Here is a 19,947-nt window from a genome sequence, read left to right as displayed (position 1 = left end):
TTTTATTGTTTTACGACTGCAAGGACTCATTCAGCAGAAATACAGTCACCTCTCCATATCCATGGGTTCCACATCCATGCCATCCATGCCAGTTCCATGTAAGGGACTTAAGCATCTGCTGATTTTGGTATCCATGGTGGGGGAGGTCCTGGAAGCAACACCCCCCTAGATACCGAGGGACGACTGTACTTTGCTCTGTGGTCCCCAGAAGACAAAAATTATTTAGCCATTCAACAAATTATTCTTCATTTTATCATAGCTATTGTTAGATATAGAGGGAAGTAGGGCATCTATTAAAAAATGGTTTTGTTTCTTTCTTTTTTTTTTTTTTTTCCCCTTTTCATTATCTCACTGTGCTGTGGTAAGAAAAGCTACCCAGTCCAAAAGCATCTTGGTATAGGTTGGATAAAAGTCTCATATAGTAGGTACTTTTGGTGTCAAGGCTTGGGTATAGCAGTACAAAGGGATAAGCTTTCCTACATCTTCGTCCTGTTTCTAACTAAACTGTGAGGGTGGCAGCAGTTGAATAGCTTTGGCAGTGGCTGTTTGCAAAGCTACCAGTGAGGTTAGGTTACTGAAGAACTTTGTGTTTTGCTGGGACATTAGAACTTTCCTCTATTTTCTCCTCTTCTCTTCCTGGAAGAGCATTCCCTTGATTTAAATATGTATTTTCTGTGTATGGGGCATTGTTCTAGTTGCTTAAAAATACAGTAATAGGCCAGAATTCCTGCTTTGCCCTTTGGAAGCAAATTAAGTAAATGAGATAATTTCAGACTGATAATCTTTTTAAGGTCAAGAACATTGAGTTAGCAGTGTATCAGGGTCCCCATGACCATTCCTCCTTTTACCAAACTCATTATAGCGAGGAATAGTCATTGCCCTCTCTCCTTGCTTCTTAGATTAGAGTGGTGATGATGGGAAGGAGGGAAGTAAATAAGAAGGAAATGATTTTGACTTTTTACAAATGGAAATTATAGCATAAATAGATTACCTGATGGCTTTAAATAGTTAGAGACCAAGTTATTTTGTTCAAAATCCATAAATTTAGATTTATAAATAATGAGGTTCAGTAAATTGTCATGGTTATAATTCTCTCTCTATCTCCCTCCTTCCTTCCTTTTCTTCCTCTCCTTTGCAGAGTATCATTCAGTAATCATCTTCTAGAGAATTTTGGCCTGAAAGGAAGAAAGTATTTCCATTTTAAATAAAAATACTGTTTTTCATTTTATTTCATTTTAGATTAGGCGGGAAGGTGTTCGTCTTTTCTTATTATGGTTGCAAGCTCTTCAGAATAACTGTAGCAAAGAACAGCTTTGGATGTTTTCATGTTTAATCCCTGGATTTTCAGCACCACAATCTGAATATGGACCTCGAACTTTAGATAATCTCATTAATCCTCCACTCAACCTTCAAGAAAGTAAGATTCATAAGATCTTTTCCATCATTAATTTAAAAATTTCTGTGTAGTTTGTTAATAGATATTTTTAAATGTCTGTACCTTTTAAAAAACTATTTATTTATTTTTGGCTGCATTGGGTCTTTGTTGCTGCGCGTGGGCTTTCTCTAGTTGTGTCGAGTGGGGGCTACTCTTCATTGCGGTGGCTTCTCTTTTTGGGGAGCATGGGCTCTACGCACGCAGGCTTCAGTAGTTGTGGCACGCAGACTCAGTAGTTGTGGCTCACGGGCTCTAGAGCACAGGCTCTGTAGTTGTGGCGCATGGGCTTAGTTGCTCCATGACATGTTGGATCTTCCCAGACCAGGGCTCAAACCCATGTCCCCTGCATTGGCAGGTGAATTCTTAATCACTGCGCCACCAGGGAAGTCCCTGTACATTTTTAACTGGATAATCCAAGGCCATGTTTTTAAATGTAGGTTTTATAAAACCAAACTCACAGATACAGAGAAGGGATTGGTGGTTGCCAGAGGGGTGGGGGGCAGGGGTTGAGGGTGGGCAAAATGGGTGAAGGGGATCAAGAGGTACAAACTTCTAGTCATAAAGTAAATAAGTCATCGGGATGTAATGTACAGCATGGGGACTGTAGTCGATAATATTTTGCAACTTTGAAAGTTTCTGAGAAAATAAATATTAGAAGTTCTTATCACAAGAAACAATTTTTTTTTGTAATTTTGTATGGTCACAGATTGGGGTGATCGTTTTGCAGTGCATACAAATGTTGAATCATTATGTCATATGCCTGAAACTTGTATAATGTTGTATGTCAATTATACTTCAGTAAAAAAGTAAATAAATAAAAATTTTAAAAATAACATGTAGGTTTTATCATCCAGGTATAATGAGACCAACAGATCAGGAGATGATTGCCATAAAAAAGATAGTTTGTTACTCATGTTCCCAGGAGGAGCGGGTGTGCCACACCAGGGAGGGTGGCCACACAGGGAAGCACCAGGGTTAGTCAGGCGTGGTGGGGGCTTGAGGGTAGCGGTGGGTATCATGGGCTAGAGCCCTTTTGTGGTTTCTGCAGGTGGGAATGTGTGAAGCAGCGTGAGCAAGTTGAAGACTGGCTAGTTTGGATAATTTTAGCAGGCTCTGGGGCATAGGGGTTGTCTCTGGTTGTCTGGTACTTAGCCCTGGGGGTCATTAGGTTAGGGAACTAGTAAGTAACCCTGAGTGTGAGAGCCCAGCAGTGGAAGTGGTAGAGATATGGGCTCTGGGTTGTTTGGTTTGCATATGAAAGGCAAACTCTCTGGCCCATAGTTTTCTCTAGGAATTAGCTAGCTCTTGGAGGGGCTTTCTCACTAGGGCCTGCAAGACCCCTGATATCAAAGTATTAGAAACATGTTTAATACGGGCCATTTTACATTTACATTTATCTTTAATTTTGAATTTTCATGTATCAGCTTGTATCCTTGAGTTAATTTGGATGTACATTGACGTACAAGTATGTTTTACTTTGTGCAAAGAGGACTAAAAAAAAATCCATCTCTTTGGGCTTAATTACTTGGCTGCTCTTTACTGGGAAATAGGTTTAGGGACCTGCCTATGCTAAACCAGGTACTGATTGTGTTGCCTGGGAAATATTTAAGAAAATTTAGCTAGTTGTGGGTTGATTTTCTTGAATTTGCTTTTGTTACAATCAATGTTTTTGAATATGTGAAAAGTTTAAAAATGTGAAAGTTTCTTATTTTACAAGTGGACTTTCATAATCAAGAAACTAAGATGCCAACTTCTCTTTCTTTTTTGAGAGGGAATTAGTATTTCATCCTTTGAATAAAGCGGCTACCTTAAAGAGTAAGCATGGTCATTACCTAGAGTAATCAGATTGTTCTTTAATTGATGAATAAGCACATTATTATTAATGTTTCTCATCATATTTATGGAATTTTGTAGTGGACACTCTTAATCTGAATTTTAAAATATCACGAGCAGTTCTTTTTCAAGTGAGACATTATTCACTCTTAATCCCTCAATATCTGTCCATCCCTGTGTCACATTTCTTCGATCAAGGGTTCATGAAACAGTTGATTATTAAAGTTCATGGTTTTTGTGATGGGCTATCAGGATGACCTCAGATTTATTTCAAATTTCAATCATCAGAATGTTTCCAAGCAGTATTCTATGCTTATCTGTCTTGTAGTTAAATTTTATTTGGGCCATATTATCATATTGTTAAATTTGTTTTGAAATTATACTAAACTTTTCTTTTGTCTTCGGATAGCTCAAGTCACTATAGAAGAAATCACTCCGCTTGTTCCCCCACAATCAGGAGATAAAGGACAAGAAGATCTAACAAGCTATTTTCTTGAAGCACTTTTAAAATATATAGTAATTCAGGTATGTGTCATCTTCTTTTATATCACCCTCCTTACTGTCCTGTGGGTAATTCATTTTTCCCCCTCTTACCATTATTCTGTCACAGTAGATATTTGCTTATTTTCCTGAAGGAGAAGTAACAAATTTTTACTTTTTTTTTTTTTTAACGTAAATAAATTTATTTATTTTTGGCTGTGTTGGGTCTTCGTTGCTGTGCACGGGCTTTCTCTAGTTGCGGTGAGCGGAGGCTACTCTGTTGCGGTGCGTGGGCTTCTTATTGTAGTGGCTTCTCTTGTTGGGGAGCATGGGCTCTAGGCGCTTGGGCTCAGTAGCTGTGGCACACAGACTTAGTTGCTCTGCGGCATGTGGGATCTTCCCGGACCAGGGCTCAAACCCATGTCCCCTGCATTGGCGGGCAGATTCTTAACCACTGCGCCACCAGGGAAGTCACAGATTTTTACTTTTGAAAATAGATGTTAGTATACCCTTCCTGAAATAAAAATCACTGGAGAGATTATGAACCTCTTAGAAAGGGAGCTGAAGAGAGAAATTTTTATAGTAGACTCTTTATGTGTATATACCTTCTTATGTGAGCCAGTTGGATTTACTTTCTAATCTTTTCATTTATAAGCAGCAGCTATGGTACTTTAAATGAAAAACTGTTTGATTTAGGGATCCATCTGCCTAGAGACAGCAACTGGGGAAGTGGACTAAGGGTGAGGTGGGGGATGGGGGAATGTAATTTACATTTAATCCTACTTGTACTTTTAAAATTTCTAGGTGCATGTAGTTTTTTTTTTTGTTTTAAAGACTTATTTATTTATTATTTGTTTATTTATTTATTTATTGGCTGCATTGGGTCTTAGTTGTGGCACAAGGGATCTTCGTTGAGGCATGCGGGATGTTTCGTTGTGGTGCATGGGCTTCTCTCTAGTTGCGGCATGAGGGGTTTTTTTTTCTCTCCCTAGTTGTGGTGCGCAGGCTCCAGGGCGTGTGGGCTTTGTAGTTTGCAGCTCGCGGGCTCTCTAGTTGAGGCATGCAAGTCAGTAATTGTGGCATACAGGCTTAGTTGCCCTGCAGCATGTGGGATCTTAGTTCCCTGACCAGGTTTCGAACCTACGTCCCCTGCATTGTTAGGCAGATTCTTTACCACTGGACCACCAGGGAAGTCCTTAGGTGCATGTATTTTGTAAGGTAACCTATTCATCTCTATATATGAAATGTGAATATCCTCATTGATGAAAACACTTTTAGCATATACACATTTCTTGTAACTGTTCCAAACACAAAAGTTCCTTGTGCCTTAGAAACAAACATTATGAAGTTAATTTGGATCCTGAACGAGATTGCCAGGGTTTGAATACTGACTCTACATCTTACTGATAATGTGACTTTTGGCAAATTACTTAACCTCTCTGTGCTTAAAGTAGAGATAAAAAATAATACCTATCCCATTTTGGTGTTTGGAGCTTAAGTAATTAGTGCATAGTACTTAGAATAAGCAAGTGCATGACATATAGTAAGTATTCAGTGGTGAGTAGTTATTGTTACTGTGATTATTACCAGTTTTTCTTTAAAAAAAAAACTTTTGTACTTCATGTGGATTTTTAAACTTGTTTTACTGGTTTATTGAGATACATTTGACATACAGTAAACTGTAATGTTTGAAAAGTACAATTTGATAAATCTTATTACATGTATACAACCATGAAACCATCACTACAATCAAGATAATGAACATATCTATCACCCCTAAAAGTTCTCAGATCCCTTTGTAATCTACCCTTCTCTACCTGCCCCGCCCTCCATCATCCCATCCCCAGGCAACTTCAGTCTGATTGCTTTCACTATCGTTTGCATTTTCTGATAAATGGAATTGTATGGTACCTCCTTTTTTTGTTTGTTTGTTTGGCTTCTTTTTTTTTTAGCATAATTATTTTAAAAATCATATTATTGTATGTAACAATAGTTTGGTCCCTTTTATTGCTGAGTAGCTTTTCATTGTATGGATGTACTATGATGTGTTATCCAGTCACCTGTTGATGGTAATGTGAGTTGTTTCCAGTTTTTGGCTATTACAAATAAAACTGGTATGAATATTGGTAAATAAGTCTTTGTGTGAATATAAACTTTCTTTTCCCTTGGGTAAATACCTAGTAGTGGAATGGCTGGGTTGTATGGTAGGCATATTTTGACTTTTTAAGACACTGCCAAATAGTTTTCCAAATGGTTGTAGCTTTTTGTATTCCACCAGCAATGTATGAGACTTAAAAAGTTGCTTCATATCCTCACCAACAGTTGATATGGTCAGTCTGTAATTTTAGCCATTCTAAAGTTAGTGTGTAGTAGTAGCTCACTGTGGTACACTCTGGGCCTTTACTATCCCCCTACTTACATATCTTCCTCACCCTACTGGAATTTTCACACCCTGTATTTTACAACTGTGTCCCCTCTTGTTTACTCCCCTCTACACTTATGGATGTTGTCCTCACCCCTCTCAGGCTCGTGAGTCCCCACTGGGCTACTGCCTCTGTTATACCCCCTTCATGGATGCCTCCTGTGGTCAGGCTCTGATCACCTGCACTTGACTGCCACTATTTCATACCTTCTCTTCCTTCCTCTCACATATGCCTATTTTGTATGACTTTTAGGCTGAATTATTCAGGAAGTGGGAAAGAGGAAAGAACATTAGCAGCTTTGTCAGTAGTAGAGCTGAGTTTTAAGTCAACTTTGACAGTTTTCCAGAGCACATTTTAACTTACAAGATTTTTTAAAGATACCATGTATCCTTGACCTTTGAACAATATAGGTCCACTTATACACAGATTTTTTTTCAATAAATATGATCTACAGTACTACACAATCCACTGTTGGTTGAATCTGCAGATACGGAGGGCCGACTGTAAAGTTACACGTGGATTTTCAAGTGCACGCGCAGGGTCAGCACCCCAACCCCTGAGTTATTCAAGGGTCAACTGTATAATGCATTTGCATGGCACTAGACCACTTTTTATATGTACATATATATATGTACATACACATATATATTTAGCTATATATCTTTGCAGTGTAACAGTTTAATTTATTGCTTAAGTAACCTTTTACAAGCTTGTTTATAACAGCTAATAATTTCTTTCTCTTGGAATGATTCTAATTGTTTGTTTAATTTTAGGTAAAAAGTTTAGAATGGAAGAACAAAGAAAACCAAGAAAGAGGATTTTCATTTTTGTTTTCACATTTTAAGAAATATTACTTGCCTTATATTTTTCCAAACATCTGTAAGGAGAATAGTTTATATCATCCTGTACTTGGTAGGTAGTCTTTGGAATTTTCTAAAATATTACACATAAGAATAAAACATTCCTCAGTGTAAAGTTAGCATTTGTTACCTGCAGAAAACTGATAACATTTAATTTATATTGATTAATTGGAGATATTATACCGTGATTCCTACTGAAAGTGCAGTTTTATTAGTAGAAAGTTTTCATTGAGAGTGAAGAGATTTTTAAAAAACTTAGTCTCTGGATATCACCTACTGGAGAAGTTAGCCTACCAGAAATATTCATGATTATAAATTAAACTTACTAATGTTTGATATGATCTTTTAACCATGTTATAAATATTTTCAAAGGTCCCTCTGGGTTCAATTTCTATGTCTTTTGCAAATTCTGTACGAATAATTACATTGTCGTATATTCTGATCATATCTTGTCCAGTATTTAGTGACTGTGCCAAAGTGTCTGTTGGAATCTTGAAGCTATAGCCTCAAGGACAGCCCTGGGTTAGAAGTAGACCTCTGCCATGTATAGAAGGCATTGACAGCCTGTATATGGAAGTGTCCCTTTTGCACAAAGATGTTTCTGTTTTAAGCTCCGCCAAGATTAGGCAGCTAACAAGCTTAGGCAAAGCCATTAGGGCTAGTAGAAATGATTTAAATTAGAGTAGCAAACCTTTACCATTGGGAACAATATTTGCTTTAAAAATAATTTTGCTGTAAAAATTCTCATACTTTGTATGATGTCAAAATATGTGTTTCAGACTTAGGTTAATTGAAGTAAGGACTCATTAATTTTAAATGGCTCTGGAAGTTTCTTTGTACTTTTAATGATTTTTTAGTGATATTTTGCAAAAAGACATATTTCCATATATCAGCTGTATATGGTTCAGTCTTCTAAATCCCATGCTAATATCTAGCAAATTATTTTAAAATGTACAAATTCTGTTTCTTAAACCAGAACATTATCACAGTGTTTTCTCAAATATTTAAAAACATAGATTTATCTAAGTATAATTCCTTTCTTATTTTGGTTTTCGTTTTATTTTGCATAGATATTCCACAGATGAGACCAAAGCCACATTATATCATGATAAAGAAGGATGCTGAGACCAATGAAGCAATCTATTGTACAAAGGAGCCTTTCATTAAGGCTCGTGTTATTGTCATTCGTTGGCTGGTTTCATTCTGGCTGGAGCCAAAGCCACATACAGGACCTCATATTCCTGGGATGGAAGGTGAAGTCTTGCCAAAGAATATTCAGGTAATACACACATAGAGTAAGCTTTTTTTAAAAATAAATTTATTTATTTTTGTCTGTGTTGGGTCTTCATTGCTGTGCGCGGGCTTTCTGTAGTTGCGGTGAGCGGGGGGCTACTCTTTGTTGCAGTGTGCGGGCTTCTCATTGCAGTGGCTTCTCTTGTTGCGGAGCACAGGCTCCAGGCGAGAGGGCTTCAGTAGTTGCAGCACGCAGGCTCAGTAGTTGTGGCTTACGGGCTCTAGAGAACAGGCTCAGTAGTTGTGGCGCATGGGCTTAATTGCTCCGCAGGTTGTGGGATCTTCCTGGACCAGAGATTGAACCCGTGTCCCCTGCACTGGCAGGCGGATTCTTAACCACTGTGCCACCAGGGAAGCCTTAGAGTAAGCTTCTTAAAGTTAGACATGGCTTTAGGGATTTGTCCACTGATTTCAGTTGCCTTAGTTGTAGAACACATTTAAAACAAATAATAATGATATTTTCTTTGTATAAATGTATTTTATAAATCTGAATTTTAACAATTATTATAGAACCAATAGTTTTCTTAATAAAAAAATAAAACCTGTAAGGTATAGAAGATAATTTCAGTCACATACAAGTCTCAGCTTATTTCTATATTTTATGTTAATTGTAGAGTACTAAAAACACCCTGAATTGTACAAATAAAAATATTCTGAATTGTGCAAATTCTTACAGTTGGAAACAATTTGCAATCAAATGACCTTCATAGTTCATTTTAGATTTCTGGGTATTCGCAGAGTGCTGTTTTAAAGTCCTGTCTCCATCTCATGTCACCTCTTTTCATGAAGAACACTGACTCTAGAAATGCAATGTAAAGTTACACAGCTGTACGATGGAAGGACTAATATTTAAAATTCTATTATTTTTAATTAAACCATTTCCCTTTTTTTCACACTTCTTTTTCACTTTCCTCTCCTCTCTCAATGTGTGTTTTTTCCTGAAATTGTCTATATTGCAGTGTTTTTTAAACTATTTTTGTTTTCCTTTTCTCGGATTTTCTTATTTAGTTTTAAAAATATTTTATATGTGTGTGCTTTTTATACAACTTCTTAAATCCTTTAAAAATTAAGTGGAGGAGGCTTCCCTGGTGGCACAGTGGTTGAGAGTCCGCCTGCCGACGCAGGGGACGCGGGTTCGTGCCCTGGTCCCGGAAGATCCCACGTGCCGCGGAGCGGCTGGGCCCGTGAGCCATGGCCGCTGAGCCTGTGCGTCCGGAGCCTGTGCTTCGCAACGGGAGAGGCCGCAACAGTGCGAGGCCCACGTACCGCAAAAAAAAAAAAAAAAAAAATTAAGTGGAGGTATAAAGTGTGTTCATTTAGTGTTCAGAAAATTTGACTTATATTCCCCCTGGCCTTTTATTTATCTGTAGCAGATTATGTGATGTGTTTTCCTCAAAATGTTCTTCTAGGTTCTCTACAAAGAATTTTTAAATGTAGAAACTCTCAAGCAGAACTATTTTATCTGATCCCAGAGCTCAGTAAACTAAAAATTAGAGATTTTTTAAGTTGGGAAGCATATTTGAGATCATTTACATACTTACTTAAACTCTTTTATTTTATAGGTGACAAAACTGCGACCAAATATTGAATAATGTACCAGAAAGTAATTTATCATACCACAAAATAGTGCTACTCCTATCATATCATGGTAGTAATTTCTTTATTACTGCCTTAGGCCTTTAACTTTTTCTCTAGGCTTAGCCATCATCTTCAGTCATGGTGAAAATTGTTAAGTTATTAGAATGTAGAGTATTCTAATATGTATTTTATTTTAGCTTCATTTCTACTTTTTCTGTCATAATTTTTCTTCTATTCCTTTTTAAAATTTTATTTATTTATTTATTTATTTATTTATTTATTTATGGCTATGTTGGGTCTAAATTGCTGCTCACAGGCTTTCTGTACTTGTAGAGAGCAGGGGCTACTCTTTATTGCGGTGCATGGGCTTCTCATTGCAGTGGCTTCTCTTGTTGTGGAGCACGAGCTCTAGGCATGCAGGCTTCAGTAGTTGTGGCATGCAGGCTCAGTAATTGTGGTGCGTGGGCTCTAGGGTGCAGGCTCAGTAGTTGTGGCGCATGGGCTTAGTTGCTCCGTGGCATGTGGGATCTTCCTGGACCAGGGATCAAACCCGTGTCCCCTGCATTGGCAGGACAGATTCTTATCACTGCACCACCAGGGAAGTCCTCCTTTGTTTTTTTAAGTTTTTTCCCACCAGGGAAGTTCTCCTTTGTATAATTTTTGTCTAAGGTAAAATAGAGATGAATTTACACATTAAAACTTACCGAATAAATATTCCAGAATTAAGGTATATATTTATTATTGATGAGCTGAGCTGACTCCATTTGGCATTATTCTTTTACCCAGTTTTATTAGTAACTTGTTTGTTCTGCAAACATACTGAAAAATAAACTTAATTGAATAGATGATTAGTGAGTATCACTATATCACTTAGATATTAAGTTATTTCATTGCTATTTAACTATTTAGAACAGATTCTAAATGAAACTATGCATAGATTTTAAACAATGCTGTAAGTTACTTATGGAATGCTTTGGATTTTGTCAGTATTTGCTATTTGAAGACAAATATTGATTTAAATAGTTATGATATTCTCCCCTTTTTGTTTTTATTTTAGAGAGCAGCTGCTAGTTTGGTATCCAGAGAAGAAAACAAAAATGATAATGCCGATAAAGCAGATAGAACTACAGAACCCGAGCAGTCTCATTCCAACACAAGCACTCTCACAGAGCGAGAACCTAGCTCTTCTAGTCTCTGTAGTATTGATGAAGAACATCTCACAGACATTGAAATAGTTCGCAGAGTTTTTTCTTCTAAAAGAAGTAATGTAAACTTTGTCACAGAGATATTTCGTCAGGTAAAGTACCTCTCAGTATTTTTAATTTGTAATATAGACTTTTGCTTTTAATATTGAATATACTGACTTTAAGCTATTTAAAATTTATTCTTCATGGAAATGTTTTTTAAAGTTCATATTTAGTTTTCTGGTTTTATTACACCTAATTCTTTAATATTTTCAATTATTTATATTTTTAGTTTATGGTAACTTTAGTTTAATAATTATCCCCTCCCCTCTAATATTCCTTCTGTTATCAGAATAATTTTCTTAGTGACTCACTTTATGGTTTGAAACTTTTCTTCCTACCATTTGATTAATAAATTATAGTAAAATTATGTTATCTTTCACTCTAAAATCAATAAAAAGTGGTTTATGAATATAAGAAGCGATGTTTTCATTGTCTTTATCCTCCCCTTGGAGGCTCAGTTTTGTCCTTTAAGGCATTCCGAAATTAAATTTGCTTAAGGCAGATATTATTTGGGGAATAAAATAAAGAGAGGGAAGGAAAACGAATAAAAGCTATTTCACATAAAGATAGCTAGAAATTCCTAAGTGCACATTCTCAATTACATAGAAATTTTATGGGAAAATAAACCTTATGAAAACCAATCATTTGCTCTTAATAGCAAAGGTACTTAACTTTTGCAGGTAAACATCATTGAGTTTTGTAGCTGAAGGGGATCATTCAAGTCTCACAGCAAGTAAGTGGTAGATCCAAGACTAAGACTCCCAGATCCTGGTTCCCATGTCAGTGCTCTTTATTCTGTGCCACATTGCCTTCACATGCCAGGGAGCTCTCCAGACAAAGCAGATCCTCATCTCCTGCACATTTATTGATATGTAAAAGAAAGCATGAGGCAGCATTAGCTTTGTCAATTTAAGTTAAAGAAACAAACTTGCTGTAGCATTTTGTCCAGCTTTGACAGTGATTCTTAGTTGCCAAGTTTAAGGTTTGTGTTGACAGAATATATGACAAATGTGAAAGGAAAGATATTTGACAAATATGGTTAGAATATTTGTGGGAAAATTTAAAGCTTAAAGAACTGTTCAGGTTTTCTAGTTCTTGAGTCAGCTTGAGTGTGTTCGTTTTTCTAGGAATTTGTTCATTACATTTGTTTTTAAATACATTCTCTTATAATCTTTTTAATTTCTGGGGCATTTATAGTCATGTTTCCCCTTGTCGTTCCTGTTAGTATTTGTTCCTTGTTTTTTTTCTTGATGATTCTTACCAGAGATTTGTCAGTTTTATTAGTCTTTGCAAAGAATGAGCTTTTGGTTTTGTTGATCCTCTGTGTTTTATGTTTGTTTTCTCTTTTATTAATTTTTGCTCCTTGTTCTTTCTTTCTGCTTTTCTTGATTTTATTTGATGGTTCTTTTCCTAGGTAATTAATTAGCCTCACATTTTTCTCATATAAGTATTTTTGAGGCTATTAATTTACCTCTTAATGCTGTTTTAGCTACAGTCTACAAAATTCCATGTATAACATTTTTGTTATTATTCACTTCTAAAAATTTTCTAATTTTCATGTTAATATTTTCTTTGACCTATGAGTTATTTAGCAGTGCCTGTCTCCCAAACATATAAGATTTTTCTAGTTTTCTTTTTTCTTACAGATTTCTAATGTGATTCTTTTGGTCAGATAATATAGTCTGTATAATCAGTATGTAGTCAGCCTCCATAAATGTCCTGTGTGTTAGAAGAGAATGTATTCTTTCCTGTGGAATTCATGATTATTAAAGCTTGATCTGTTAGATCAAGCTTATTATTGCGTTAGTCAACTTTTCTATATTCTTACTTAAGATTTTTGGTTAGCTTGACCTCACAGTTATGGAGAAGGGTGTGTTAAAATCTTATATTCTGATGGTGATTTGTCTATTTTTTTCTTTGTAGTTCCATAAATTTTCCTTTATGTATTTTGAAGCTTTGTAATTAAGTACATACATATTTATAATTTTATATCTTCTTGGTGAGTTAAGCCTTTTATTTATGGCCCTTTTCATCTGTAGCAATTATTTTTGCTTAAAGTCTACTTGTAGTAGTCTACTTTATCTACTTGTAGTACATTTATACCACTTTCTTTTTATTATAATTAGCCTCGTATATTTTTTTAAATCCTTTTATTTTCAACCTTTTTATATCATTACATTTTATATGTCTCTTGTAAATATGGTTGGATTTTTAAAAATCTTTGTCTTTTAACTGGAATATTTATTATAATTACTGATATGTTTGGATTTATTGATACTATCTTATTTTGTTCTTTTTATTTTTCTTATGTCTGTATTTTTTCATAATTCTCTTATTTTTTGCTTTGTTTTTAATTGATGTTTTTTCATTCTGTGTTCTCCTCCTCCCCATCACTTGGTTTGAAAGTTTTACTCTATTCCTTTTCCTTTAGTGATTACTATATAAATTTTAGCATACATACTTTACTTTCCAAATATAAAGTTAGTGTTCTTTTACCCTCTTCCTAATCAATACAAGGATCATAGAACATTATTACTCTAATTTCTCCCCCTAACTTATATATTGTTATTACCAAATAATTCAGTTCTGTTTTGCATGTTTGTATTTTAACTCCAGTAATATTACTATTCTGTGCATTCAATATTGATTTACATTTAGTTATATTCATCACTTCTTTTGATTATGATTTCTCCCTTTTCAGATCTTCCATTTATTGCATTGGCCAAAAGGTTCATTTGTTTTTTTCCGTAAGAGGGCTGTAGCAGCACTTAGTTGTTTTTAACTTCATTTGAAACAGTTTTGTTAGATTATACGTGACAGTTGTCATACCAGTGTGCATTTAAAAAAAGACTTATCAAAATTGATGAATTTTTGTGTAGCCATTTTAATATTGAAGATAGAAGAAAAAAGCAACATTTTCAGCATATTATGCTTTACTATTTCAAGAAAGGTAAAAACGCAACTGAAATGCAAAAAAAAGATTTCTGTGGTGTTTGAAGAAGGTGCTGTGACCTATCAAACAAGTCAAAAGTGGTTTGCAGGGACTTCCCTGGTGGTCCAGTGGTTAAGACTCCACGCTCCCAATGCAGGGGGCCCGGGTTCTATCCCTGGTCAGGGAACTAGATCCCACATACTGCAACCAAGACCCCACACACCACAACTAAGACCTGGCGCAGCCAAATACATAAATAAATATTTTTTTTAAAAGTGGTTTGCAAAGTTTTGTGCTAGATATTTCTCACTGGATGATGCTCCAGGGTCGGGTAGACCAGTTGAAGTTGATAGCAATCAAATCAAGACATTAATTGAGAACAATCAATGTTATACCATGTGGGAGATAGCCAGTATACTCAAAATATCCAAATCAAGTGTTGAAAATCATTTGCACCTGCTTGGTTATGTTCATTGCTTTGATATTTGGGTTCCACATAAGTTAAGCGAAAAAAAACCTTGACTGTATTTCTGCATGTGATTCTCTACTTAAATGTAATGAAAACATTCCATTTTTAAAACCAGTTGTGATGGGGGATGACAAGTGGATACTGTACAACAACGTGGAATGGAAGAGATCGTGGGGCAAGTGAAATGAACCACCACCAACCACATCAAAGGCCGGTCTTCATCCAAAGAAGGTGATGTTGTATATATAGTGGGATTGGAAGGGAGTCCTCTATTATGAGCTCCTTTGGGAAAACCAAACGATTAATTCCAATAAGTACTGCTCCCAGTTAGACCAACTGAAAGCAGCCCTTGACGAAAAGCCTCCAGAATTAGTCAGTAGAAAATGCATTATCTTCCATCAGGATAATGGAAGACCGCATGTTTCTTTGATGACTAGGAAAAAAACCATTACAGCTTTGCTGGGAAGTTCTGATTCATCTGCCATATTCACCAGGCACTGCACCTTCAGATTTCCATTTATTTAGGTCTTTACAAAATTTTCTTAATGGAAAAAATTTCAATTCCCTGGAGCCTGTAAAAGGCACCTGGAACAGTTCTTTGCTCAAAAAGATAAAAAGTTTTGGGTAAAAGATAAGTTTTTCAGGCAACTTCAATTATAAAGTTGCCTGAAAAATGTCAGAAGGTAGCAGAACAAAAGGATGAATAAGTTATTCAATAAAATTCTTGGTGAAAATGGAAAATGTGTCTTTTAGTTTTACTTTTAAAACCGAAGGCATTTTTTGGCCAACCCACCCTGCTTGTAGTTCATCATTTAGAATTTACTTTTGGATGTCCGTTGCTTTCAAACACAAGTTTTTGCTCTGAAAATGTCTTTATTTTGCCCACATTCTTGAAATACTTTTTCCCCTGGACATAAAATTCTAGATTGACAGTTATTTTCACCTAGTACATTTCGGACACTCAGATGCTTTCCCACTTTTCTGTTTTACATCGTTGCTGTTGAGATGTCAATCAACAGCTGAACTCTTAGTGCAGTTATCTTTTCTCTGGCTCTTTTTGTACCTTTTTTTAGCGTTTGGCTTTTTGTATTTTACTGTGGTATGTCCAGGTCTAAATTTCCTTTTATTTATTCTTCAGGGGATACTTCGGGGATACTGTAATTATGGATTAGTATAATTTGGCAATTCTTGAAATTTTCCAGCCATTCTCTCTTTAAACATTGCCTCTGTCCCATTTTATTCTTGCCTTTCAAGATATGTGTTGGACCTTCCCACTTCATACGTCTACTGACCTCTCATATATATTTTCCATCACTTTGTCTCTCTGTGCTGCATTCCAGATACTTTCTTTCTAATTACAGCTGTTTCTGGAAGTTGGCCAGTCTGCTTGGTCAGTTTTATGGTCTCTAGTTCATTACTTTCATTTTATGTATTAATATGAAACTTAGTTATTTTATATTGATTGATCACCCTAATATTCCTGAGTTCTTCATAGGTCTGATTCTGCCATATTTTGTTTCTGAATGCTCCTTCTCATGATGCTATATTCTCTTGCGATATCTTATAATATTTCTTGCACTATTTTGTGATTTCAGAAATTCAGAACTTTGATTCTGAGCTTTTGCTGCTTATGACTGTTTCTTGATTTGGTTTGTTAAAGGTTGACTGCTCCAGAGAGGAATTGCATTTGCTTCACATAGATGCAAGTAAACACTTCCAACTTCACATTAAACTGAATTCTTGATTTGAAGTTTAAGCCAGCCAGATAATATGAATGTACAGTATAAACCTGTATTAAGACTAGCTTTTGGTTAGTGTCTATGACGAGATTTCTGTTATCTACTTTGCATCTAAATATGGGCAGTTTTCCTTGCAGACTTTTAGTGAGGTGGGTTTATTTCTAATTCAGCATCACACTGATGATATATAGTTCTTTGGAATCCCAAATTTGTTTGGAGGTTTCCTATTGTTCTTCCTTCCTTGCCCCAATAGTTCTGTAAAAGTAATTGGTTTCATTCAAAGTGAAAGTCAGCTTTATTGCTACACCTAAGACCTCTCTTGAGTTTGGACTTTATGTAGGTTTTTATTTTCAGATATTTCTTCCTATTTTATGGCTCATCAGTGCATTTAAGAAGATTAAAGTTTTTTTTTAAATGTATTATTTTTGTTTTTTTAGTTGTAAGGTTGGTCAGGTTACCTGACACTCTTGGAAACAGAATTCCCCTTACTGTATTTTTTATGATGCTCTTTATATTTTAATTTCTAAAAGTTGTATTTGGTTGTTTTTTTAATATCTGTCTAGTCATTTTTTGCAGTGGCTTATTCTTTGTTCATATTTTCTTTTTCTTCTTAATTAAAATGTATTAAAATACTTATTTAATATTCCTTATTCCAGTAATTCCAGTAAATTAAGTTTTTGCAGTTCTGGCCTTGTTGTTTCTGTTTACCCTCATTTGTTTTGGATTTTTGTGTTAAGAGCTTACATTTCTTTGGAATTTTGTGGAAATTACTTTGAAACCTGGGTTGAAGGATGTGTTTCTCCAGAGAGGATTTGCACTTGCTTCTCTCAGGTGTTCAGGGGTCTTGTCAACCTTGGTTTACTTTAAATTACAATTCTTAGCTTATGATGATTCTCACTTTGCAGCACTCAAAGTTAGGTGATGGCCAGCTTGAGAATATGAATTTGCAGGGAAGGCTCTTCTTATCTCATATTCCCCTACCCCAAGTCAACAGACAAGTTTCCTCACTGACTCTTCTCTGGAGTCAAGTTATTTTCTTCCCTCCTAGCTCACCTTTGTATTGAGGATATAGCCTTCATTGTTATCAGCTTTATACATAGGATTCTCATCTGTCTCTACCCTCTATACAGTTGGCCTTTTAAACCAAAGCTCTGGAGGCTGTCCAAGGCAGCACCCAGCAGCTGCATTGATTATTTGCCTCTCTAGATTAATACTTCCATTTTGTTCTAGACTCAGAATATCCTCACAAGCTGAGCCATTCTTTTAAAAATGTATATTATATTTTTTGTGATAATTTTTAGGTGTTCTGTGCAGGTAGATTCCAGGATATCTTTTTTTTAAATTTTTATTTATTTATTTATGGCTGTGTTTGGTCTTCATTTCTGTGCGAGGGCTATCTCTAGCTGCGGCGAGCGGGGGCCACTCTTCATCGCGGTGCACGGGCCTCTCACTATCGCGGCCTCTCTTGTTGCGGAGCACAGGCTCCAGACGCGCAGGCTCAGTAGTTGTGGCTCACGGGCCCAGTTGCTTCGCGGCATGTGGGATCTTCCCACACCAGGGCTCGAACCCGTGTCTCCTGCATTGGCAGGCAGATTCTCAACCACTGCGCCACCAGGGAAGCCCCCAGGATATCTTTTTTATGATATTGCTGGGAACTGAAGTTCTCTGAGATGTTATTTTTATTGTAACAGCTATTTTTTAAGTGATTTTTAAGGTAAAACTTAAGGAAAAATAGATTTTAGGATGGTGACTCCAATGAATCATTCATGTTTTGAAAATAAATCAATTTTGAAGATTAGATTGTATTAGGAAAGCTATTTTTACCTGCTTAATACTGATGATAAATTTGCAAAATTGAGAATCTGTGTAATAGTTTCTTTCCTGATTTTGAAGTTTCATATGTTCCACAATGTATTATAGTATAGACAGAAATATTCCATTAATTATCAGGTATGTGGGCATAGAATGATTTTGCCCTTAGCAATCCCAGCTAGAGCACAAGTCCTTTATAGGTAAATAATTTTAGTAGAAATGTCTTTACTTTTCATCTTTCAAATAATTTCATCCTCATAGCCGTTACACTTACTGTTTCCCTGTCTGAACTTTTGTCCTTCAACCTTCCCCTCTTTCCTCTCTCTATCCTTCCCGCCTCCTCTTCTCGCCTGGCTACTCAACCTTTAGGTCATAGCTTAAATGTGTCTACACTAGAAGAGTCTTCCGTGACCACCCTCACCCGTTCACCCACCCACCCACAGACAGGTAGAAGCACCTGCCCACACATGTGCACACACACACACACACACACACACACACAGTAAGTACCTCTTTTTTAATGATGTTTTTGAAAGCTGTAGTCTTCTTCATAATACTTCTCCTGAGTTTTATAATTATTTTTTTGAATGTTTGTTCAATTTTGATCTTTCATATTACCCTCCATGAATACGTCTCTTTCTCATTCATCATTGTAGCCATAGTGCATGGCATTGAGTTAGGCACCTAATAAATATTTGGCGAATGAATCAAACTTAGTAACTGTTGAGTGCTGGTCACTTTGTCAGTCCTAGCTGAGAGCTAACGTGTATTTCTAGAAGCTAAGTCTTGAGCTAATTTGTTATATAGCTGATAATGGTTTTTTTAGGGCCAGTTTAATGATTGTGAGTTCTATCTCAGATGAAGGTATTTATATTGTTACGTATCTTTAAAACAAAGATACAACTGTAAAACATAAATGCCCAAATTATTTGAAATGATAAAATTGTTCTCTATATCCAATAGAATAGGCATAAATGGACTCCAGACATTAACCCTCTATTTCATAAGGAAACCCATTTATTGTGCTTTATGTTGTTAGTTCTTGGAGGCTACAGTGAGGAGCCCCAAGTACTTTGATATGAGGTAAATATAACACATCAAGAGTTTAACCTTTAAAAGCACCACAGATTTATTTTATATGTATGTAAATTTAAAAAATATAAACATACATACATATGCATAATTTTTTTCTGAAATCAGTGGGTGGCAAAGTATAATCTGGGGCTCATGAGAAATCTCCAGGATCTTTTGAGGTTCATAAGGTCAAAACCTTTTTCACTCTTGTTGTTTCACAAGTGTACTGTGAAGTTTTCCAGAGGATACCTGACATGTGATACTGTATCAGGTTTAATGTAGAAGCAAGCAGATAAGAGAATCCAACTGTCTTCTATATTAAGCTAAACATTAAGGAGATTTGCAAAACTGTAAAATAATGCCACTCTTCTTTTAATTTGGAAAATGTGTTATTCGTGTTAACGTATAGCAGATTAGGGGTTCTGAGACCAAAATGCAAACCACTGCTTTAAGGAGACAAAAAATTCCCAGGTCTGCTAAATGCTCACTGTATTTGATTACATTTTAAAGAATGTGTCTGTCACAATCTGGGTTAATTAATAATGGAAGCACATTAAAAGAATAATCAGAGACCAACATGTTTTGTTAGTGTTTTTTCACTGTAGAAGAGAGCCTTAGCTACCAGTAAATCAGACCCCATTGTCAAAGCCAATTATTAGAAAACTGTATATACCAGGTTATCTTAAGCTGATACCATCAAATATTTGATTTTTTCCATCTCCTGTTGTTTTGATTCTTCCTCCATGTAGTTGTCTGGATATGATATTTTATG

General features: G+C 35.8%; 1 protein-coding gene across 3 annotated transcripts in view; it reads left to right on the top strand.

Moving 5' to 3' along the window:
• The window catches only part of RALGAPA1 (Ral GTPase activating protein catalytic subunit alpha 1), a gene marked incomplete at its 3' end in the record, with an annotated part of 235,275 nt that overhangs the window by 55,317 nt on the left and 160,011 nt on the right, over positions 1-19,947 (top strand). For all 3 annotated transcript variants that reach the window (XM_079701197.1, XM_079701195.1, XM_079701196.1), the window contains exons 6-10: positions 1,240-1,417; positions 3,678-3,793; positions 6,945-7,083; positions 8,102-8,310; positions 10,960-11,199. In XM_079701197.1, coding sequence (XP_079557323.1) covers positions 1,240-1,417; positions 3,678-3,793; positions 6,945-7,083; positions 8,102-8,310; positions 10,960-11,199 — 882 coding nt within the window. The remainder of the gene's footprint in view (positions 1-1,239; positions 1,418-3,677; positions 3,794-6,944; positions 7,084-8,101; positions 8,311-10,959; positions 11,200-19,947) is intronic.

Source organism: Hyperoodon ampullatus, assembly GCF_949752795.1.
Source record: "Hyperoodon ampullatus genome assembly, chromosome: 3".
NCBI classification, from domain to species: Eukaryota; Metazoa; Chordata; class Mammalia; order Artiodactyla; family Ziphiidae; genus Hyperoodon; species Hyperoodon ampullatus.
This window is presented reverse-complemented; position numbering and strand designations above follow the sequence as displayed.